Below are 24,892 nucleotides of genomic sequence, written 5' to 3' on the forward strand. Positions count from 1 at the left end.
CTCAGCTGTGACCGAAACGCGCAACCACTAATGGCAGTTTTGTGATATATGTGAAACAAGTGATTTCAGTTCCTAGGGAGCAGTCCCACAAACCACGAAAATATTACTTGTGGTTGACACAGCAGAGAGAAGCCAAAGGATAAATTGCCTGTTGGGCCTGGATTTACACCCTGCAAGAGACAGGATGAGATTTTTCAAATGCACACAAATCAGATGCTTGAATATTTGGAGGCCTCTCTGAAAGACCCTACTGAAGACTCTCTGGAAGCCTTGCTGGAAGACTGAGACCTTCCTACCCACGGACAAATATTGACTGAAATCTATTCTTCTGCATTTCTTGTTTAGCATCATTCATGAGCAATGAATTCACTCTGACCTAGAGCAGAAAACAAGTATGCTAAAGCCATCAGGTAACTATGGTTCAAATTAAAAACTAAGGCTAGGAAAGAAAAAAAAATCAGAGAAACTTCATATGACTAAGCTCTGAAAGGCAAATGAAGAGGAAAGAGAAGCTTGGCATGCATGTATTTGGGATGAGCTGTGAATAAGGTAGTGGGAGGTGGGTAATAGGTGAGAGAATGTTAATTCATATTCTCTTATGTTGTTCTAGAATATGACTATCCCGATTAGAAGTATTGTATAAAATGCACTAAGAATGGTATCTGATTGTCTAGACAAGATTTCAGTTTCCTAGAGAATGGGTGCTGCTGGTGGGTTGGCCTTTGGGTTCGGGTTCTTGTCTGGAGACCTGATGGAGATGGGATTTCAGCTCCGTGACAGCCACGTCCTCCTGGCTGCACGGGGCAAGGGGCTGCGGGCAGCCTGCAGAAGGGCTGGTGCAGCACAGCCCTGACGCCCAGCCCTCAAGCAGCGTGCAGCAGGCAGGAACAGAGCCCCTGCTCGGGCTGAGCAGAAGGGTTAGCACGGTGCCAGACACAGGCCAATAATCCCAGCTGGCAGGCGAGGCACACTAGCTGGGCCACAGCGCTGGGCTGACACAGCCGCACCGCTGTCCTCAGCCGGAGCTGCCTCGCATCCCTCCAGCCCAGGGCACTGGCACAGCGGCCTCAGCACAGCAACGGTTTGAAAGATCTGCACCTTCAGGCTAACCGTGTGAAGAGGCAAGAACAAAGTTTCAGCTAGGTCTGTTCCTGACCAAGCCTAGCTCTTTCTGTACCCCCAAGCGTCCACCTGCGTGTCCCAAACTGAGTTTTACCAGCATGTTGCTCTGAATCCAGATACAGCAGCATTAAGCAAACAGGGAGGAGCAGAGACTGATCTTTCTCCACTTCTTATGAAAATGCCATTATCTGGGTTTGATGAAATGTACCACATACTTCCTTTCCCATTTGGGGAGCACCCAAAGAAAATCACAGATGTAATTTTCAAAATATACCATATTGCATATTATAAAGCAGATTAAGTATTGTGAATTCTAGGGGTTTTAACACACTGAGTCTTTTCTGTCCATCTGCTGGCACAATTGAATTACAGGTTTGTAGTTTTCTAAGGCAGGGAAAAAATGCCACTCTGCAACTGCAACTTGGAAGTGTTATTGTCAGTGTATTCCTAAACAGTTTCATTAGCCTATTTATGGCACTTTATTCACAGCCTCATTAGGGAAGCATCTACTTGGCCTGCTTTGGTTTGCTCCAGTCATCTTTTTCTAGTGCTAATCACACCCTCCCAGAGAGCTCTGTTGTGTCCTTGTGTTTATATATTAGTGTACAGCAGCATTTCCTGCTAACAAAATGCCTCATGAAGGGAGAACTGAGAACATTAGCTTTTTAGCCCCCATTTCTACATATCACAGAAATGTTTCTGAGCTCTACTTGGTTTTTTATCTCCAAAAGAGCCACAAACAATTGCACGCTACTTGTTTTCACAAGTGTCCTGCTCCTTTTACACCCACAGCATGAGGGAACTGCACTACCAAGGGAACAAGACAAAGTCTGCAACAAGCAAAGGCCTGTCGCTCTAACACAGCTGCACTATAATTCTAAGGCAAGTACGTATGAGTCAAATGCATTTTGTGCATAAAATCCAGCGGTTTTATTAGCTGCCAGGCTCAAACTTGCAGGGTGTCTCATGTACTGCTAGAGGGTAGTCAGAAATGAGCAGTCAAAATCAATTCTTTAACCCCATCTCCTGGCCTCATCTGGGCCATCATTCAGAACCCAGCCAGAGAAAACGAAACTGCTGACACTCGCAGTGAATTGAAAGAAAATGTGATTTTTTTAGGACAGCAGAGCCTTTACAACTCTAAGGCTTGCCTGCACTGGGAATCTATGGCAGTGCAGGCAAAGGTACCATGCTGGCTATCCTACACTTTCAAGATACAGTCAGCCACTTTACCTTTGCTTTGGGTAAGCGTATCTGCATGAGGAATTAGTGTAGAGTAGCGAGTGCACAGCCAATTAGCCAAATAGCTTGCTTCACAGCAGGCGAGTCCATACATTTCCAAAGAGTGCTAGCATGTCTGTGAGTAGCTGTGAAGGACTTCTAAAGAAAAACTTGCAGATCAACAGGTAACCCTGCAAAGCATCAGAATTTGCGCCCGACACGTGTCATGTATTCTATGGAAGTCTTGACTGGAGCAAAAAGACCAGCATATTCCACTGACACTGCTTTCTTTCTGCCAGCCACACAGGCAATAGTCTCACTGAAGGAAGAGTAAACCTGAAATGAAATTTTCCTCTGTTATAACTGACGAGAAGCAATTGCAAGACCATGGGCAAACAGTCAGAGCAGTCTGTACTGGCAAACCCAAATAAACTATGCATAGTTGGCCAGGAGAACTGCAATTAAATGTGTACCACCTTCCTCACATTCCTTTGTAATTAATTTGTATTAGTTCTCACAATAAGTAAAGACTTAAAAAGGAACAAATGAGCAGAATACCTACCTTTCACCTATGAAAAGAAGCATGAGGTAGCACTGTGAAAATCCTACAATGCCCTTTTTTCCTCACCTCCTTTTCAATAAAAATGTGACATTTGCATCATGAATTAGTTCTAGCAACTATCAAATCTGATTCTAGTTCAGGTGACCAACTGTTGCTCATAGTGTGAGGAAAAAGTACGATATAGAGGTTTATAGAGTAATCAGAACAGAGCAGGTAGCCAGAACTGTTAAATCCTACCTCACTTTTTGTTAGGAGGTCGCTATTTGATCTGTTCAAAAAACAAAGCGTGAAAAATCTTCACATCTAAGGCATGCTAGAATGTATGGGCAAACTTGTGGGCCACTGCATGTGAACACTGATGTCCATATGAATGTGGGTGTTTGCACTCACAGTCACTGAGAATACACACTCACACGAGACCGTTTACCAAGCCTGCTGGGGCCCGTCAAGGAGGGCAGTGCACACAGGGTCTTCAGGACAAGCTCCATCCACACAGGCACTAAGCAAGCTGTAGGAAACTCCCACTTTGTATGTGGATGAGTGAATAAGAAAAAAAAGAAACTAAACATAAGAGTTATGGGCAAATAATAACTAGGTGGTGAAACACAACTTCTTGGCTTTCATTCTTGCACAGGAAAACTCATAATGCATGATCCCACTGACTTGGAAGGATGCATTTTAAACAAAACTTACAAACTCTGAGATCTTCATACAGAATGTAGACCTTTCAATTGATTTGAAACCCACTGAAACATATTTGAGTGGTGTCACTAATACGGAATCCATAGATAAGGGTAGAGACTACTAATTCTTGTTAGCAATGTTGAACAGTAAGTCAAAGGAGGTCTCTCTCCCTGCTGGGGGAGTCACTGATCGTTATCCTTTGCCGAGTTGTGAGTGGATTTTTTTTTATGTGAAATCAGATTCATTACTGTCACAAAACAGATAAGCTAACATGCCATATTTTCTTTTACAGAGGGTATTTATTATATTTTTTCTACCTATACACTGTAGACCTGCATGGGATCTGATGCACCTTTTTGTCTGCCTTATTGTTTTCTGACTTTGTTTCTGCTAATCCACCTAATCTTCGCAGGGCCTTATGGCACTTGAAAAAACAAACATGAATCACTACGGCAAGTTAATGCTGATAGTTTGAAAACACTGACAAGTGGAACAACTTCTCAGGGACGAATGTTAGATACACTAAAGGATTTTAGAAGAGGACTAGATTTAAGGCTAAAATCTGGAGTCTTTTCTGTTCCACATACATCATTTGAGTATTTTAAAAGGAATTAAGAGTGCAATTATTGGACAGAGGGACACTCATCTGAAAAGACACTGAAAGATACAGATACAGCTCAGCCAACTCCTACACCACCTTCTCCAGAGACTCTGCACAACGGATATATTGAGGAGGAAACACAATATAAGGATGTCTAGTACACTCACTCACCATTATAAATGATCCCAGAGGCTGAAAATTAAAGAACCTGCTAGAATATTCTAATTTATACTGGGATGGGAATATGAAGATCACTTCCACACAGCCCAAATACTTCTTTTATACTGAAATCAGGGCATAGTGAAACAGTGGAGAGAACCTGTCAAGAAATCTTTAAGAAATCTGTTTTGAGGCCAGTAACATTCACACAAGATAAACCAAATGATAGCTCTGCCATCTCCACCTTAATGTAAATTTTGTAGTATATCAAATGGGGCAATTTAAAACTATGTCATGTTTGTCAGTTATGTCCTAGAGACACCTGGCAACTAGATGGCAGATCACCACTTGGAAATAACAGTGACTGCATGTTTGCACGTGTTTCTTTTAGTATGTGTCTGTATGTAAAAACGTCTTCCGTGGCTCAGTAGATTTGTGAGCATCTTCTTTAAATAAGGAAGACCCTTGATAATAACTGTTTATGGCCAATTTCAACACACACACACTATTCTGTTCTTCTTTTACACCTTGACATGTAAAAAATGCCCTACGGGTGTGTTATAACTGATAGACTAACTTTTTTCTGTCTCCTATTCTGTCCTGATAGGCAGAATCTGAAGTTATGTCAAGAGCATAAGCCATGAGAAAGAATCCACCTGTTGAAACACGACACATTATGCCAGAAATTGTTAAAGAAACCATCAGCTTCAGCTAGGTTTTGACTTTCCTTTTCATGAGTATTTTTTTGTAACTGTCTGCAAAACAAATAGTGATGGAAGAAGGTTTGTGAAATGCAGTAAGCTGGTCATCTGCCAATAAGGATCTTTCCATTCTGGCTTTTGATGTACATTTGGTACTAGTGTATTTTCTGTCACTATCTATCCTTCAGGTATGTACTTCTGATGTCTAAAAGCCTAGTTTTACAAATCAGCCACCATTAATAAACACATCAGTTTCACAACAGTGCTTAGAAACAGCAGTTCTGAGAAATGCAGTCTGTCTCTAAAAATAAAGAGTCATCATCAGGTTTTTGGATATTTTAAGCTTCAGGGAAAAAAACAAACAAACAAAAAAAAAAAAAAAAACCAAAACAGAACAGAAGGCTAAAGGAGAACCTAAACATTCCTGAACAATTCAACCAGTCCCAAACAATTCAACAAATCTGATGACAACCTGGTATCTTCTTTTTGCAAGAAGAGGGAAGCCACTGGAGGTCCACACAGAGAAGCAGGTTCAGCCCCTCATCTGGCCACCCTCTGCTCTCGTCAGGCAGGAAAATGGCAACCAACATCACCTGGGACAAAGAGTGTAGGAAATGGGTAGTTTTGCACTACCTGACTGGCCATGGCGACAGGCCAACTGTTCTACCTACAGCCACTGATTCCTATGTGACGGGGAGCAAACCTCACACCTTAGCTCTCCATCTACAAAGATGAGAATACGTTACTTCTCCTAAGCTGTCTCTGATTTCTCTTTAGACAAGAAGATAAATTAGGAGACATTAATTTTCTGTACATGTCATTTTAGCACCAAGGAGACACATCTTGGGCATTCTGGTATCACAGCATTACTAATAAGTAGATTGGAAAAACACCACCTCAATGTGGACATAGATGAGAAGGGATGTTGCCAAAACTATTGTCTTTCTTGATGGCAGAAGGGAATAATATAGCAGGAAAATAAATAGCAGGGAAACTGGCTGGAAGTTAAAATCCTCCTTCTCTTTTCTTTCTCTCCCCCTTGGAAATAATGAAGAAACGGTGTATGATGGCTACTGTGATTTCCTTATGCTGGCCAAAATTATGGAAATACTTCACTTAGAGGATGATGTATGGCCACTGTGTAACACAGGGTAATTACCAGGCTTTAACACACAAGTACAAGACAGTAGTTAATTTGTCCCCTGCTTTTCAGTTCTCAGTCTTAAGGCCAAGTCTGACCTCCAGGTACCAACTGCTGTTTCTGCAGCTCCCATTCCACGTGTCTGTCCACCCCATGGCAGGTTCCTCTCACCAGCTCTGACCAGCTTCCAAGTGACGACTTTCAGTGCTCCCTCCACACATGTAGAGCCAGTGGCTTTAGAGCGAGAGCTCTAGCTCTCCCCTCGCCTCCAGCACTCAGTGGGTAACTGCTGTCCAGAGCAGCCTAGTGATCTCAGGCACGTGCTGACTCCTGAAATCCTCCTGTATTTGCATGAGGAGGAGGGATATGATGGGTACTATGCTGATTGAGGTATTACAGTGATTTCGTACCTTCAATGCAGAGTCTGAATAGAAAATATTATGAACTGTTACCACCCAGTAGAATTAAACTGTCACTTAACACTTTTTTCAAGTCGATTATATCAATCCTACACTGTTGTTACATCAATTTGTCAAGGAGGTTAAGCCAGTTTCATATGCAGGTTGAATAGCATGACATACAGCAGAAAATCACTTGTACTTCTCAAAGCAAATGGCAAATCTAGACTGAGTGATCCAGGCACAGGGCAAAACTTAGCTGATTAAATATTATTGTAATTCATGTTTTTATTGCTAAGGGCTACAAATGCTGGCTCCACGAGATATTTTGGGGGCGACCCAAAGTTCAGAATGGACAGGAATAAAGATACTGGCATTTGAGCCTTTCCATGACTACATCTTGACTATTCCCTCAAGACAGGAAAATACATTCTTTCCTCCTGATCTGGACAATATATCCAGATTAACTAACACCACTGTTACTTTGAATCAGAAACATTTATCTGTAAGTTAGTGAATAAATAAAACCTACAAACTGAGTTGGTTTTGGACTCCACCTTACTCCTGCTCTCATCAGGGCCCCTACATCAAAGGGCCATAACAACTGATGGTATCTTTCTTTAGCTAAAAAAATGCAGCGCACAAAGAAGTTCTGGTAAGAAACACTGCCACACTCTCACTGCAGCAGTCTTCTGGATCTCTGTGAGAGAGTGAAAGTTGTCCAAAGCAGACAACTATCTTTCTGCTGTAAATGTATGTAACAGTTAACGTACAACTGGGATCTGATCCCCAGCCGAGGCTTCTGGACACTGCCAGCACAATGACTAACGGCAAGATCTCAAGAAGATTGATCTCCTAGAACACAGAGGCTTCCAAAGCACGCACAATTATGAAACCGAGGTACCTAAACTCAACAGCCTACCTCATCTGGCGAAAGACAGAATAACTGTTTAAGAGCACTTGGTAACATAATACCATCATCCAAGGCAGGAAGCTGGCAAGAATCCAGGTGGCCAGAATGGGATTCCTTCAGTCTGAATTTAGCTACCTATATTCTTGCTTTATGTTTCACTAAATCCTTAACTGCTACCGATAGTAACGTCTCATTGCTAAATATTAGCAAGGGAAAAAAAAATGTCTTTGCAAAAATAGCCAGGCATGATAAATACCAACCAATACACTGTGATCTTACTCTTTGCACTATGATTTTGTGTTTACTGCCAGGTCACCTAAAAAACCAGGAACTGCATCATCCCAGTGCGTTTTATCTGTTTCCTGCTGCCAGGGAAGTCTTTCTACCTGTTCACTGATTTCAAGCCAGACACAATCAGGGGCTCAATATCTGAAAGACATTCAAGCCTCAGTTACTGAGTGAGGGAAAAGACCCCCTAGACCTCCCTGGGAGAGGCTGCGTTGGGAGTTCAAGCTTTATTCAGCTTGCAAGGGTGCCACCATGTGACACAAACTTGTTCCCAGAAAAGGGAGACAGGAATATCCTCCTCAAGGCACTCCACCACCTCGTTTGAAGAGACGGTGACTGCTATGGGGCCCTTCTACCCTTGGAGCCCAGCACCATGCCTTTCAGAGGGTCTTCCAGGTTACCCTCGGAAAGGGCTGCTGGGGACCCCCTTCAGACAACCACCAGGGAACACGCACCTGCAAACGGGACAGGAAAAAAAGCAATAAGGAAGGCAGCAGCTCATCCTGGAAGCAGTGGAAGGCTTGCTATTGAGATGCTGTGGTATTACAGGGGGACAGGTTTTATAGCCCTTTTGACCTAAATAGCTGTGAAGGTTCTTCTGGCACTTTTTATATCAATAGGAATAGTGTTTCCTGGCAGTTTCCAGCATGGGACACTGCCATCTGCCTGTTCTAAGTCACCCTAAACTGTCAGGTGAGGGAGTCTGATCTGGTTTTCACTTCCTGTCCTAGATTGCTGTGGTATAAATAGCAGCCAGGCGTTAATTAATTCCCATAGGTGTAAGTGCGTGGGGATGCCATGTGTTTATATACATGTGTGCTTTTAAGGACAAATCTTTTCTCAGTTACTATAGCAAGAGTAGTTCTTACACAGATAAGAAGTCGATGCTTAATTAATGAGATAGCTTTCTGCCTCAGAGGAAGTGTACTACAACCATACATACTCAGTATGCTGCTTCTGTCACTGTGTGGGGCCAAGAGCCCTCAGCACTTTTGGCAGGAATTTGCAACAGAAGCCTCCACATTCTGTATGATGGGAGACTATGGTTACGTCCAGTCACGCTTTGCCCCAGTCTGTGCTCCTCATGACGAGCAAGCCAAGCACTGTTCACTAGAAGCTTATGTACGCAAATATCTCAGCAGGCCATGGCAGCATCTCTGCTTGTGGCCGCAGAAGCAGCCACGCTGCCAGCGTGCACATGAGTATCGAGAAGGTGACAAGAACCTGCCAGGAACCTGCCCAAGTGGGGAGCACTTACCTGAGGAGTATTAGTAACCAACCGAGAGTAAACTTAAATTAGAAATTCAGCCCAAATCAGGAGCGAGCTTCTGGAGCGAACTTCCTGACGATGCCCACCTGCTGCACTCTGCTTCGCACTGCGGAGCTGTGTTGGGGCAGAAGCACTGAATTGCTTTTGGATTAAGCTACACCAGGAAATGCACTCCAGGAGCACACCTAAGGCCCTCCACATACTAACCGATGTAGTATGGACTTATCAGGACCAACTATTCCTGTTGGTCTGGACTATTATTCATGTATGCATAGCCTGAAGCCAATCTTATGAAAAGTCAGTAATGCGGACGTAGTATAGTGCAGTATGGTATGCCAGCAGTGTATGGCATCACACCGTATCCAAGAACTGAGATATGAAGATAGCTCATGGAGACAGCTGAATACCATGTATCTGTGGTATCAGAATCTCAGAAAAGTTAAGGTTGAAAGGGACCTCTGGAGAGCCTCTAGTCTACACTCATATCCCCAGTTACATGTTACACGTGTGTTGGCATTTTTTTAGATTAAGGAAGCCACAGGCCTAGATAGAAATCACACATGCTGGCCATAATTTTCATACTCTAGAAGAAATAACATCAATCTTTTTTTCTTTAGACTGAGAAACCTGTTGAGAAACAGGCTTTCAGGCTCTGCATGGGCCTGACCTGGGACATAAAGGGCACCCATGTCTGCCTCTGTGCTAGCCTGGGACATCCATATTAGCTCTTTCCTGTGCTCCAGATAATTAGCTTGGCTAAGAGGCAGTCATTAGCCTGGGTGCAATGCCAGGCTAATACAGTTACACCACCTCCAGGATCTAAACTGGTCCCTGATCATGTTGCTCCTCCAGGTTGGAAATATGTACCAGGGGTGTCAGTCAACCCCTCTAAGAGGGTGCTGCATCAGACACACTTGACCACAGGAGCAGAGCAGCTAGGTTTATATACAGCACCTTCCAACAGCCTTTGTGAATGATGTGCGGCATGTCAGGAGCTCAGCCGTGCACGTGACTTCTCTGTTGGCGATCTCTGTCACTGTCCCTGTGATGAAGCAGAACTCCAGGACCCAAACTTCACTCAGCTGCTGTGGTTAGCACAGTAAATTATGGGAGGAAAGTACAATTAACGGTTGGAAAGGCAAACACCAGGGGTTCCTGCCTCAGGAGAGATAAGTCCACCATCTGGAAACCACATGGTATGACCTGAGAAGGCCTCAAGTAAATCAGAGGTGCAGTCATTCTCAGAACTGAAGCATAAATTTGGCAGCGGGTGAGACTAACTTGATTCACACAGAAATGTGAACTAGCAGGTGATATAGCTCCCCAGAGACCTGTTTACCTGTCTTCCCTGGGGTAGATGAACAGGGATAAATGAACACATTTACATTTTTGGCAAGTGTTAATTTGAATACAGGTTTTACTGATACCCTCTCTAAGTGTTCTAGTGCCGAACTTATCTTCTCACTCACACAGGTTTTACACTTGGATACATCACTGATTATTCTGGGTTTGAAAAAACAGATGATTGATTAAATTCAAATGCCCCAACATATCTGCTTCAGAGGTGCTGTCCATTATCTCTCATTGGGGATGCAAGCTGATAATGAGCTATCACAGAATAAGAAAATGCTCAATTCCTGGATGGAGCTACAGGACCTTGACTTTGGTAATGGTAGCTGCATCCTGCCAACCCAACAGACAGGCAGGCAGCCCCTATGACTATACACCGTCACCAGTGTTAAAAAGCAGTGTTGCAATGTGCTGTTGTGAAAATCAACACCGCAAAATACACTAACGGGTTTTGAGATTGACAGAGAAAAGGCTCAAAAGTTCCTGGCAATTTTGGAAGCAACACCAGTGAATCAGCTGAAGAGAGAATCAGATATGCCTTTGTATGCAGCCAGAGAAGAAGAAACATTTTACTCTAAACTAAACAAAATAGTACTGAAGCACAGAGACTTGGCAAAACCTCTTTTCAACTGGCTGTCTTCACAGAGACCCTAGGTGAATTGTCAGTGTCTGGTGACCAGGAAAAAAAAAAAAAAAACAAAAACAGAAGCCACAAAGGACTGAAAATAAAAGAATGACAACGGAGATGGCTGGAAGTGTAGGAAGTAGACCAGTATCTAATGGTAAAAGAGAAAGCCAAAAGTTACTGTGGAAATATATCACAGAGGTGGAATTAACATGCACTGGTGTGACAGAAACAGCAGCAAAGTCTACTAAATAAAACAGCTGAAGAAAGGAGACAGTATCTGAAATGGTGCAATGAAGCATACATATATGTGCGGATGGACACACACTTATATACCTATACATAATGTATAGTATAGCTGTAGACTAGGAAACTTCCTGTCCTGGTGTGGCCCTCGGTCTAGTACCCATCATTGCTCTTCCATGTGGGTGGCGATGAAACCGCAACAAATAGTTCAGGAGTGATCAAAAGAGACTTCAGGGCCTTGTGGCAGCTGGTAAGGGAATCTGGAGCAATATTCCAGTTGCGGGCAGTGACTTTGGAAGAAACAGTCTATTAATATATGGCTCCGTGGCTGGTGTTGCCACCACGATTTGGGGTTTTTTGATAATAGAATGGCCTACATGGCGCCCAGTTTGCTGGCATTAGATGGGATTCACCTTTCTCAAAGGGGAAAGAGGGTCTTTGCTCGCAAGGTAGCAGGGTTCATTGGCAGAGCTTTAAACTAGACTTGAAGGGGGAGGGGGATACTATCAGGCTCGTCCATGACCAACTGTGGGATGACATGCCAAGGTTAGAGGGATGGGGCACTAGCAAGGGCCCAGTGGAAGTCATACAGAGATGAGCCAGGGGCTCCTGAGGTAGAAGGAAACAACAAGGAAACAGCAGTGAAATACCTCACAGGCATTAAGGGGTGTTCCTCTAAGAAGGTGACAGAGCCAACAGCCCAGCTGAAGTGTCTCTACACCAGTGTATGCCGCATGGGCAACCAACAGGCAGACTTGGAAGCCACAGCGCTGCTAGAAAGCTACAACCCAGTTGCCATTACTGAAGCTTGGTGGGGTGAATCCCATGGCTGGAGTGCAGCTATTGAAGGCTACGGTCCATTCAGAAGGGACAGGCAAGGAAGGAGGGGTGGAAGGTTTGTCCTCTACATCAAGAAATGTATAGAGTGTGAAGAGCTTTCTCTGAAGTATGGCCACGAGCAGGTTGAAAGCTTATGGGTAAGAATTAGAGACCAAGGCAACAAAGGGAACCTTGTGGTTGGTGTGTACTCCAGGCCGCCTGACCTGGGTTTGAGTGAGTGGTGGGGTTTTTTGGTCAAGGGGAGCCTACGGACACTTCCTCCAGCTACAGGAGGCATCGGGCTCACAGGCTCTCGTCCTGCTGGGGAACTTCAACTGGCCTGACATCTGCTGGGAAAGTAGCAGCGTGATCTATACGCAATCCAGAAGCTTCTTCAGCCAGGCAACAGACAGCCCTCCCAGAGGGAATGTGATACTGGACCTGATGGTCACCAGTGCAAGTGAACGTTGATGTCAAGATGTGAGGCAGACTGGGCTGCAGTGATGATGCACTGGTGGAGTTCTCAGTCTTGAGAGGTATGGGTCAGGCAAAGGGTAAAGTCAGGACCCTGGATTTTAGGAAAGCAAACTTCCAGCTGTTCAGGGAGTTAGTCAATAGGATCCCCTGGGAAACTGCCCTCAGGGATGAGGGGGCAAAACAGAGCTGGCAGGCATTTAAGGATGCTTTCCACAGACCTCAAGAGCTCTTGATCCCCAGGTGTAAGAAACGGGGAAGGAAGGCAAGAGACTCTTATTTGACCAGAGACAGGTCAAATGAAAGGGCAGGAAGGAAATGCACAGGCAGTGGAAGCAGGGACAGGCATCCTCTGGAGTATAGGGACACTGCCTTGTTGTGTAGGAATGGGGTCAGGAAGACCAGGGCATGGCTAGAGCCGAACTTGGCAAGGAACACAAAGAATAAGAAGGACTTCTGCAGGTATGTCAGCCAGAAAAGGAAGGTCAAAGAAAGCGTACCACTCCCTGATGAGCAAGAGCGGCACACTGGTAACAATGGACAAGGAGAAGGCTGAGGTACTCAACAACTTTTTTGCCTCAGTCTTCACTGGCAACCTCTCTTCCCACACCTCTGGAGTGGATGGACCTCAAGGCAGAGACTGGGGGAGCAGAGTCCCTCCCACTGCAAGAGAAGATCAGGTTCATGACTACCTGAGGAGCCTGAACATACACGTAGGTCTATGGCACCCGACAAGATGTATCCCAGAGCCCTGAGGGAACTGGCTGATGTAGGTGCCAAGCCACTCTCCAGGATATCTGAAAAGTCATGGCAGCCGGGGGAAGTCCCCAGTGACTGGAAAAAGGGAAACATTGCACCCATTTTTTAAAAGGGTAGAAAGGAGGACCCTGGGAGCCACCAACCTGTCAGCCTCACCTTTGTGCCTGGGAAGATCATGGAACAGATCCTCCTAGCAGTTATGCTAAGGTACATGGAGGGCAGGAAGGTGATTTGACACAACCAGCATGGCTTCACGGAGGGAAAGTCTTGCCTGACCAACCTAGTGGCCTTCTGTGATGCAGACAAGGGATGAGCTATGGATGTCATCTATCTGGACTTCTGTAGGGCCTTTGACATGGTCCCCCACAACATCCTTCTCTCTAAATTTAAGAGATGGCCTTGATGGATGCACTGTTCGGTAGATGAGGAATTGGATGGATGGTCACATCCAGAGGGTAGTAATCAACAGCTCAATGTCCAGATAGAGATTGGTAATGAGTTGTGTCACTCAGGGGTCTATATTAGGACCAGTACTGTTTAATATCTTCATCAATGACACAGACAGTGGGATTGAGTGCACACTCAGCACGTTCACTGACAACATCAAGCTGTATGGTGCAGCTGACATGCCTGACGGATGGGATGCCACCCAGAGGGACCTTGACAAGCTTGAGAAGTGGGCCCGTGTGAATCTCTTGAGGTTCAACAAGGCCAAGTGCAAGGTCCTGCCCATGGGTCGGGGCAATCCCTGGTATCAATACAGACTGGAGGATGAGTGGCTGGAGAGCAGCCCTGCGAAGAAGGACTTGGGGGTGTTACTGGATGGAAAACTGCCCGTGAGGCAGCCCCGTGCGCTCACAGCCCAGAACCCCCCCGTGCCCTGGGCTGCAGCCAGAGCAGGGGGGGCAGCAGGGCCAGGGAGGGGATTCTCCCCCTCTGCTCCGCTCTGGGGAGACCCCCCTGCAGTGCTGGGGCCAGCTCGGGGGCCCCCAACAGCAGAAGGACACGGAGCTGCTCGAGCGGGGCCAGAGGAGGCCACGGAGATGCTGGGGGGGCTGGAGCAGCTCCCCTGGGGGGCCGGGCTGAGAGAGTTGGGGGGGTTCAGCCTGGAGAAGAGAAGGCTCCGGGGAGCCCTTCGAGCGGCCTCCCAGGGCTTAAAGGGGGCCTATAAGAAAAACGGGGACAAACTTTTTAGCAGGCCCAGTTGAATAGAACAAGGGGTAATGGTTTTAAACTGAAAGATGGTAGATTTCAACTAGATATGAGGAAGAAATTGTTTATGATAAGTGGTGAAACACTGGCACAGGCTGCACAGAGAGGTAGTTGATGTCCCATCCCTGGACACATTCAAGGCAAGGTTGGAGCGGGTTCCAGCAACCTGATCTAGTTAAAGATTGCAGACACATTGGACCAGATGGCTTTTGAATGTCCCTTCCAACCCAAACTATTCTGTGATTCTATATAAATTTAAATGCCTACAGGAATAGCCTGGAGTTTAACTCCTGTTGATTAAATAGTAAAAAAGGCAGCAGAAAGCAGCCTGGAAAAATTACCAATTTTTTGACTTAGTGTTTATATTTTTAAAAAGTCAAGAAATAGATCAGTTGCAGTCACACTCAAAAAGATACGTTTCAAGTTTGTCAGCAAAACTTAAAAAACAAAAAAACACAAAAAAGGACAAATATTGTTTTAGTCAACCAAAAATGTTTCCTTAACACAGTGCAGAGTTTTCCTTTGTATTGCAGCCCCCACCATTTCATTTTAGTCTTCCTTTTTTTACTGACCTTTTTTTTCAATTGAAAAATAGGTTTGAAGTGAAAATGTTTGGGCTACAACTAAGCATTTATTTTTGAAAACTAAAAATTAAATGTTTTTCATTTTTATTCCCCTTCCACCTTATTTTCTTTAAAACACTTCAATGAATTTGATTTCTCAGACATGTCAGTGAACCTGAAATACTGCATTTTTGTGAATTTCATGCCGTTCTCCTAAAGACACCTTTAATTATTAGGAGTGTTCCTTAATACGTTTATGCCTTGCTTCTGTTTTGTTCTTCCTTGTAAGGAAGCAATTTGGAATTGCTTACACAGGATCCAACATGTTCTAGATATAAGTTAGAAAATACGATGATCTTTGAAGCTAAACTGTTACCTTTCTTAAGCACTAATTGTCTTAAAGCTTTAAGTACACTGAGAGGCTTTGAAATGAATATAGAAGTAGGATAAAATACATAAACGCACACTTATTTTCATTGTTTGTGTGCCTCTGGAAGTAGCATTTTAAACTAACGAGCTGGAGGCTAAAAGTATGAAATTTTGTACTGACTTGGCGAGAGAGGAGTTTTCATTAGCAGATGGACAATAACAGAAAAGATGGATTTGATGGATCCAGCCAGTGTTTTCAAGAACTCATACAATCAATTGTTCTAAATAGCACGTATTGCAACGCACTGGGTTGGGGAGGGGAATTAAATCCTGCAGAAAACGAAAAGGTATTAAATGAGAAGGTACCGAAGCTGAAGGCCCACTTGTTAGCACTGGGCCTTCTCTCTGCACCCCTCCCGAACAGACCGCTTGCTCCTGCATGCAGACAGCTCTTTGCAGAGACCGCCCGGCACTGCAGGCTAGGCTGAGCGTGGGGTCCGCACCCCCCCACCCGCAGCCCCGGCCATCCCACCGTCGTGTACTCCAAGAAGGAGCTGCATGCCAACCACACTGCTACACAGGTGAAGGAGGAGGGAGTCTTAGTGACAGCCTTTTCTAAGTGAAAAACTGTGACCCTCTAAACACGTCTCACAAATCTACAGTTAATAGCAATCTTGGCTGTGGTAGCCTGTAGATCAAGGGGAAACAGATATGATGAGGAAGAAAAATTAAATGCAATAATTTGCTAGTATAGAAACGCAGTACTGCTTTGAATGCTGTGTCCTTCGTGCACTTGTACGTACACATCTGCACTTATGTTCATGGAGAAGGGTGTACAGATATGTGTTTATTTATCTTAGAGAAAGCTACAGTAAGGCAAGAGTTTTGAAAACTTCAGCCATTTTTTAAGGAAGCACTGTCTCCCTTTAGCCTTTGCATACCTAATCCAATACTATAACCTGATTTTCCAAAAAGTTCAGAATAAATAAGCCCCTGTAGACTTTACAGGAAGTATTTTAATCCTTGTGCATCTAAATAAGAATCTGGATATGTAGAAAAAGGGAGTTAATGTCTAGGTGACAACTTCTTTTTGGAAGTGTAGCTCAAGGCCAAACTGAAGGTTGGGGCCATGAGAACTATCATGTCATCAGATCAGTTTTAAGGAACATGAGTTATCTTCTGTAAACCCTAATTCTATTTTATTGAAATCAATGAGATTTGCAATCAACAGCACAATGAGGTCAGAGCTACAGCTGATATGTCTAATTAATGGGCTACATCCATTCCATCTGTCCCAGAAAATGTCTGAGAAAGAGCATAGGGTAAAACATCTCCATCCTCAGTCAGTGCTGTTCAATCCTGCATAAAAACAACAGTGAGCGCACTTGGAGGATTTCATCCTCTGAATTACCTAAACATTTGCGCCAGCACATTTCATCAAGTTTCCATTTAGAGGAATTTTGTGAGTAAATTACAGGGCAAAAACTCAGATGACAAGGCATCTGTGGGTGTGCTTGTTGTACATACTGTGGCAGATCCTGAAAACCCACTCTCCTATGTAGGTGCCTGAGCCCTGCCATGAAATGCAAAGCTAGTTTTTCTGACTCACCCAGGTGTGCCCTGTTGTCTCTGGGCTAGGCACGTAATATGTGCTGGCAATCCCTTTCAGTGAGATTTTGTCTTGACAGTGCAGCAAATGGCTCTAGGACTCCTACTCCAAGATCCAAAACTACCACAACTGCATGACTAAAATACTAATCCTGTATAATAAATTAATTCTTATGATTCAAACTTGTTCAAAAAATGTTGACAGGTTAACTTGCTTCCACAGGGCTTGATGGTAGGTAAGGTATTTATTATTTGTGCCTCCTGTGTTAATTTTATGTTGAACTGACTAATAATCATCTTTCTACAGCTAGTATAAAACCCATATAAGTTCCACACTACATGCTGTGGCTAATTTTAGAGCACTCAAATCATACGCTCTCTGATCTGGATCAAATACCTAGTGTTTGGTGATCAGGTAGTACAGACAAACCACATTCATGACCGTGGAACTGTAGCTTCAGCAACAGTGAAACTTGGGGTGAAAAAGAGTATCTATGGAAGAAGAATGTAGGAACAATCAGGACGACTGCTGGACGTTTTTGTGTTTCTTTTTTTTTTTTTTTTTTTCCTGTTAAGTGAGATACTGATTGCCAAGTATCAAGACAGGGATCTCTGTACTCTCATGCAGCGTATCTGCTACTCTGAACAGAACGGGAGCTCTGCATCTGCACCTTTTCATATTACATAAACATCATTTATATTAAGTGTACATAAAATTGTGAAGCACTTAAAACCATTTCACTGATCAAATCATGACACTAAGCAATTACCCCGACTTCTGTACTTTCAATCATAATAACATTTCAGCGTATTATTCCACTTCACTAGATTTATTTTGCAGCAGGGTGCATACACACACGCACACACAGACTTGCCTGTTGACTGTGTACCGTATATCCGCAAGGGTAACTTCTCTGTTCTTTTCACAAACCCGCCCGGGGGCTGTTCTCTAGCATTGAGACCAACAGAAATGCAAGAGCCCACATCAGTATTATTAAACTCTCCAACACAGAGCGATCGCATACCAGCTGCCCGGCGGGAACGGCCGCTGGCCCATGCCTGTGAGCTGGGAGAGGGCTGCCTGGCCAAAGCCAGAGTGGGACGGCTCCAAGGCTGACCTGCAGGCAGGGGTTGAGCTCTGGGCTCCGACACCTGCTCTGCCTCGCTTTAATTTACTCCTATAGACGCACTGACAGTGTCTCCTAGTGGCTGTATTCTTGAAGGAACAGACCCAAACTTCACACCTGAAACTCCCATTCTTCGGAGGCATGCAAAATACAAACGCGTCTCTTTTTTAGTATCTAAAACAGCACCACTCAAAAAGGTAAAATAAATAATTTAAAAACTCAAGGTTTAATATCTGAGTTACAAAGTTGGATGCTGATTTAACGTCTAAAACCTATCTCTAGGTTATACAAAAGTGGATTTTTTTTTGAAAAGACAGTAGGAAGGTATTGCATTCTTTCCTTTTGGAAACAGAAACACTAAAGAGAGAGATGAGAGTCATAACAAAACCACGTGAAGCAAGGTGTTCCGGATGTTGCTCAAAGGTCTGAAGGCAAGCATGGGCATCAATTGGATCAGAGTCTATCTCACTTAACTTTTAGGTCCTCTCAGACCCTGTAAAAGCAAAGGAAATGCTTAAATGCTCTGCTACAGTAAGTCTCCATAGGTTCAACCTACCTATGACAGACACACCATAATCTGTGAATATGAACTGGTGTCACTGGATCTCTGAAGCACGCGCTAAGGACTGAGGAAGGGCGATGCTGGCCTAGATCAGAAGGCCACTTCCCCCAGCAGCACCCCATCTGCAGTCAAGGCCAGCAGAGGACGTTTAAACAGAGAACATAAAAAAAAACAGTCCTGAACAGTATCAATACTTGGCTCTAGCCCTTCCTCCTTGAACCATTTTCATTTTCAGCACCAGCTAAACACTAAAAATCTATCTTGATAGTGAGATCTGTATCAGGGAATTTTGTGAAAGGAAGACCTAACAGTCAAGATACAGAGAGCATATTCAACACTAAGCCAAAGTCCCGCTAGCTGGAACTACAGCAAGGTAGACCCAGAGGACACATGGGTCTGATTTTGCCATGTTGTGGGACATTTCCTTTCTCATTTTCAACTAGTTGAAGTTTCCCCTTGTCCACCATCCTCTTGGAACAGAAAAATTTGGTCAGCAAATTTGCATACATAGATAAGCTTAACCAAGTAAGACACTGAAATTAAAAAAAAAAAAAAAAAGACTGGAAAGGTGCAGACAAGGAAATCTTTCCTAGCAAATCCTGGCTCTAAGTGACCACTACTTCTTAACAGTGGAATATAGATTTGCTTTCCTCTGTGTATATACTGGGGCCTTTTGCCGTTCACCAAGTATCTTGTCACATCACTGACATCCCCACTTTGGAGATTTTATGTAAGGTCCCCTGTCAGAGGAGAAATAACACACTGCAAAAACGACTGTGGTTGGAGTAATTCTATCACAACAAAATAAAGCCTTTAGGTACTTCAGAACTCAACTAATGTATCTAAACATCCCAAGAGCCACTTGACGTAAACCTGGAGTGCCTGGTTTGTCCCCACCTCCAGCAGGTCTTTCTCCGTGTACCTGTGTGTGCTTGAGATAGCTACACGGCTCTGCTTGCAGCAATGGGCACTTTCTGCTATCTTTCTCCCACTGTGCTGGTGCTGGTGGAAAGCCCTTCTTGAACAAGGCCAGGTCAGTATTCACTTTCCCTGATGATCCTTATGGTGCCTGAGTTTGCTGACCTTTAGGCCAGAGTGTAAAGCTTATCTCCATCCTCAGCTTTTTACCTGAGGAGAGGGAAAGATGACAATTTGGTTTTGGAAGAGGTTCTCAATGGTAAAAAGGGATTGACAAGTGAAATGCTTCCCACTCAACTTGTTTTCCACACCTCCTTCAGCTATCGCCAAGCACTAGTTGAATCATACCAAATAAACAGTTTCAGCTTGCCTTAGTCTAGGTAAGTTTACTAGAAAGTTTCAAAGCAAAGCCTAAACTTTTTCTTTCTTTTCTCACCCTGACACTTTAGCTCTGTCCAGTAAGGAAAGCAAAAGCACGCATCTACTGAAGCCTTTCTGTTTCTGGTGCTCAGATCTTTTTCAGCCCACCTGTTCAGCCAACTTCTTTTAAAAGCACCTCTCTTTCTACACACATTTAAAACCTCCTTTCATCTAAAGTTGACAAATCCATCTCGCATAGCCACTTCTCATCATGTCTACTCTTATTAAACCCCTGCACAACAGAACCTGCATTCCTTCCCCCGGATCGAAACAAGCATAGACCTCTACAGCCGCCTTCCACGGGAATGGAAACAGCAGGTGACCAGAGCACCCAGAGGGGACTGCAAGTTGGGGCAGCCCAGGGGTGCAGAAGGGATGGAGGGGACAGAGCTGCAACCCTACGGACACAGGCGGGTTCCTTCACCTCCAAGCTTCTTCCTCGTAGCTCCAATTATAAGTTGACAGTATCTAATTAAGTGATTTCATTGTCAGAGAAAAAGCTACAGGGCAGATTAAATTGCTGGCCTGCTACCAAAACAGTAATGTACAAATCTGGAGTAGAAATTCCCCGTAAAGGCAAGGCAGTAGTAAATGGTAAGTTAGTTACCTCTGTCACAGCCCTGTGAAAAGCCAGAAAAGCCTCACAGATTTGCCCTCTGTCGGACCTGGGGGATTGTCCTTTCTCTAAACCAACTAAAGCTAATACTTTCTAACCTTCCACTCCTCCCAGGCCAACTGCTCGGGGGCCACTCCACAGAGAGCCAGTTCCTTCCTTTGTCCAGGTAAGAGGACCCTGGCATGCACACCCTCCCAGACATGTGTCGAGTTATTTAAATCAGTTCAGCATGCCTTCCAGCCTGAGAGACACAAAAGCAATATAACCAGAGCTTCCTTTTGCAGTCTGTCCTCGGAGAGTCCTATCCAGAGCAGATCATGCTGATACAACCTGACAACACCTAGGGATAAAGGGAAGGCTCACACCAGACGCAGCCTAATACTAGGTAGTATTATAAGAGGGCAACCAGAGATCAAAGAAACGTTTTCTTTTCTTTCCTACTACCAGTTACTCTGTAAAATGAACAGACCCCCAGCCTCATCAGAGCAATGAAGCAGCTGATCCTTGCAACCCTGTCACAGGTGAGGATCCAGGTTTCCTTCCAAGGGACGCTACCAGGGCTGAACTGTGTTTGCTTTTCTTTAAAGCCTCTTGCATGACCCTTTGCCCTTCCCAGCGTTTCTCTTGCTAGCACTGTAATGCATTTGGCACAAAACTGCAAAATTGCAAAACTCCTTGAAAAGTTGGATTTGTTTGTTGCCTTTTCAAGGGATGGGTGGGGGAAGAGCTCCCTAATTCTTTTTGAACTATTGATTATTATCTAGGAAGCTGCTCCCCCCTCCACCTCCGAGTTAACCGTTCACTTGGACTTTTCTTCCAGGCAGGTGGTTTAAGCTTGATCTGACCTGCAGGGGTTAAAGAAAGAAGTGATGGGAGGAAAAACGAAGCCTTTCCAGTGGCTCATATTTGAAATTCTTTTTTTTCCCCTCTCTCTCACTCTCCTAAATGGGGCTCGTCTGCTTCTCGTTTCCTCTCGCTCCCTAATTATTCCGCAATGGAACGGCGAGCGGCAAGGATTAACAGTGAAGCAGATGACAGGAAACTGTTACCCAAAACCCCAATGCCGAACCCCCACCTTACCCTCCCGTCCCTCCCTCGCAGGAGACGGTCCCCCTCACCCTTCCGTCGATGCCATGGTCCTGAAAGCCCCCGTCTTCTCAAGAGTCCGAGGGATTCTTTTGGACAGCAGGGCGCGGAGGAGGTTGGGCTCTTTGGGATAGCCAGCCCTCGCTCGCCTCTGGGGACGAGCACACCAATGCCTTGTAATCCTGGGGGGCTCGCTCGGGCGAGGCTCGGCCGGCTCCGCTCCTCGGCTCTGCCCCAGCCCGCCGCTCTCCGCGCCCCGGGACCGGCGCTGCGCCCCGCGGCCGCCCACCGGAGCCCGGCGGGGCGAGGAGCCGCGGGCACCCGGGCTGCGGTCCCGGCGCCTCCCCGCGCCGTGGGCTGCGTGTGCGTGTGAGCGGGAGGTGGGGGTGACTTCACATCGGCGCGGTGCTGTCTGAGGCTGGGATTGGAAGGTTTTAGCCCTCGAGCCGTGGATTTGCAGTCTATCCCTCTCTATTTTAGGCACGGGCTGACATCACGAGCCGTTGTTACTCCTATAAATCCCCCCAACCGCTCCTTGGCAGAAGCGGGGGGGGGGGGGGGGTGGGGGGGGGGGCCGAGCCCCTCGCAGGGGGAGGGCCGGTCGCTGCCGGCCGCGACCTGCCCCGCTCGCCGCGGGCCGCCACCGCCTCCCCGGGGCAGGGCAGGGCGGGCCCGGCCCTCCGCGCCGAGGGGGCCTGCCGGGGATGCAGGGGTTCGGTCGGGAGCGGCGGGAAGGAGCGAATCACCCCCCACACACATACACACACACCCCCCACACACACACCCCCCCACACACCCCCCGACCCTCCCGCGGGTGTTACCTCACGCCCCCCCGCCCTCCGGCCAGCGGCCCGGCCCTCCACCGGCACCAGAGTCCCCGGGGCCCGCTGCCGCCTCCCCCGCCGCCGCCGCACCTGCCCCGCGCCCGCTCGGCCCCGCCGCAGCCCCCCCCCCCCCCCCCCCTCAGGGCCGGAGCGGGGCCGCGGCGCTGCTGCCCCCTGGCGGCCAGGCGGGGGGCCCCAGCCGCCGGCGCGGCGCGGCCGCGGGAGCAGCGCCCGACCCCAGGGCGAGGCCGCCACTGCCCCCCCCCCCCCCCCCCCCCCCCGCGCCCTCCGCCCTCGGCCCGGCCCGCGCCGCCGCCACCGCCCTACCTGCACCGCCCGCCGCCGCCGCGCCCCTCAGCCCCGCCCCGCCGGGCCGCCGCGCCTCGCCGCGGCGGGGAAGGTCGGGGCGGCGCTGGCGGGGGGGCGCGGGGGTGGCCCGGAGCGGCCCTTCCTCCTCCTCCTCCTCCTCCTCCTCCTCCTCCTCCTCCTCCTCCTCCTCCTCCTCCTCCTCCTGCTGCCCTCGCCGCGCCCCTCCGGGGGCCGCAGCCGTGTGCCCGGGCGCGGGCAGGGTGCCGCCCTGCACCTCGGCTTCAGCGCCCCGCCGCTGAGGCGCTGGCTTCCCGCCTGGCGCCCGTGCCACGGCTCCCGCGCCCGCGGCAGCCGCTCCCCCCGCGCCCCGGCGGCTCCCGGGCACGGGAAGGGGCCGCGGAGCCGAGCAGAGGCCGCCGGGCCCTGCCCCCGGCCGCCGTGCCTGCAACCGAGCCGGGCCCGCTACCTGGCCTTGGAAACGGCAGGTGCAGCCTTCCCTAGGCCAAGGCAAAATACACTTCTTTTTTTTTGGTTTTTTTTTCCTTACGATCTGACCACGGACTTAGGTTTTCAAGGGAAACCAGCGACCAGGGCCATTCCATCAGAGCTGCTGACAATGCCTGAGGCAACCATGTACTTCAGCGTGCCCATGTGCTCACAGTGCTGTCTTTCAGCTAAGCGCCCTGTCTTTTGGAAGTAATTTAATGCACCCCCATCCCAAAAAAACATACAAGGGGAGAAGTATAAATCCGTCGGAGTGGGTTAGAATGCAGAGACTGTTTCACTCATAGCAATATCTTTATGGCCTTTCCAGAATGCACAGCTCTTTTCCTCGGAGGGAAGATGTGTTGCTATCCATGTTGTGCTATTTCACACCCGTTCTCCAACAGATGGCATAGATCCTCACCTGTTTAGAAAGAGATGTTTGAAATAGTCTTGCATCTTAAAAATAGATCCTAGCTATCAAAGGGATTAGTGGTTCCAGATCACAGGCTGTGTTTCTTCAGATATTCATCCCCCATTTTTCCTCATTATTGGCATTAGATGTTAACCCCCATTATGCTCAGGCTGGAAGTGTGGAACTACTGTGGGTCAGCCTGCCAGGCAGGATGGACAAGCTGATTTGTAATTCCTGCGAATACTAGGGATGGTGCAGGTGCTTGGATATGTTGATATGACTGCCCACCTGTACATGTGCATACATATGTCTTACAGCAGTAGAAATAAAACATGTTTGCATTTAGAGATTAGTCAGAATTGAATCTAGGATTCAAACATCGTTAAGGTCCAGAAGTAGAGCCAAATGCTACAGCTAATTCCTCTTTGTATAAAGGATGGTGCTAAAATCTGAATCCTGGGGCTGAGAGAAGCCTGGCCATTTTCCTGTTTCTCTTTACTTTGAAGAGCATCATGACTGTAAAAAGAAGGGAGTGGGGTGGGGGGGAGTGAATTCTGCTGTACATGCACAGCTGTAGAAACCTCCTCCTGTGATTTTTGTTCCATGAATTCCTTCAAGTTTCTCTTCAAGACTATACTTTTGTGTGATCCACAGCCAGGGAACAGCTATATTGTTGGTGCCCAAGCCCAGAAACTTTCAGCTATTCGTTGCCAGATCTGTGAGTGGTTTGAAGCCAAATGGGGATGGGATTCAACACTGAGGAGAAGTTAGAGGATCTGTAAATACTCAGCATGGCTGATCTTTACTGAAAGAAGAGTGAGGGCTAAAACTGGAATTAACACAGACTTTTGAAGATCTGTGTGGACTACCTAGTTCTCTACTGGACAAAACCCAGAGGAGGAAAAAACAAAACAAAACAAAACAAAACAAAACAAAACCAAAATCAGACAAACCAACAACAACATTTGGGCTCTCCTCTCTCAGTTGTAGCAGTGGAGAATAATAAAGCTATAGAGAGCAATGCAGTCACAGTGTCAGAACTGAGGA

At 46.5% G+C, this 24,892-nt stretch overlaps 1 protein-coding gene and 1 long non-coding RNA gene across 2 annotated transcripts in view; one reads left to right on the forward strand and one right to left on the reverse strand.

Annotated features, from left to right (window-relative positions):
* Positions 1-22,524, reverse strand: part of SLC1A2 (solute carrier family 1 member 2) — a 103,739-nt gene extending 81,215 nt beyond the window's left edge. The window contains exon 1 of the mRNA XM_033011222.2: positions 21,847-22,524. Coding sequence (XP_032867113.2) covers positions 21,847-21,863 — 17 coding nt within the window. The 5' untranslated portion in view covers positions 21,864-22,524. The remainder of the gene's footprint in view (positions 1-21,846) is intronic.
* The window catches only part of LOC116965882, a 94,166-nt gene continuing 90,206 nt past the window's right edge, over positions 20,933-24,892 (forward strand). The window contains exon 1 of the long non-coding RNA XR_004409756.2: positions 20,933-21,249. This is a non-coding gene — a long non-coding RNA (uncharacterized LOC116965882). The remainder of the gene's footprint in view (positions 21,250-24,892) is intronic.

This window comes from Tyto alba, unplaced genomic scaffold, assembly GCF_018691265.1.
Source record: "Tyto alba isolate M040663 unplaced genomic scaffold, T.alba_DEE_v4.0 Super-Scaffold_18, whole genome shotgun sequence".
NCBI classification, from domain to species: Eukaryota; Metazoa; Chordata; class Aves; order Strigiformes; family Tytonidae; genus Tyto; species Tyto alba.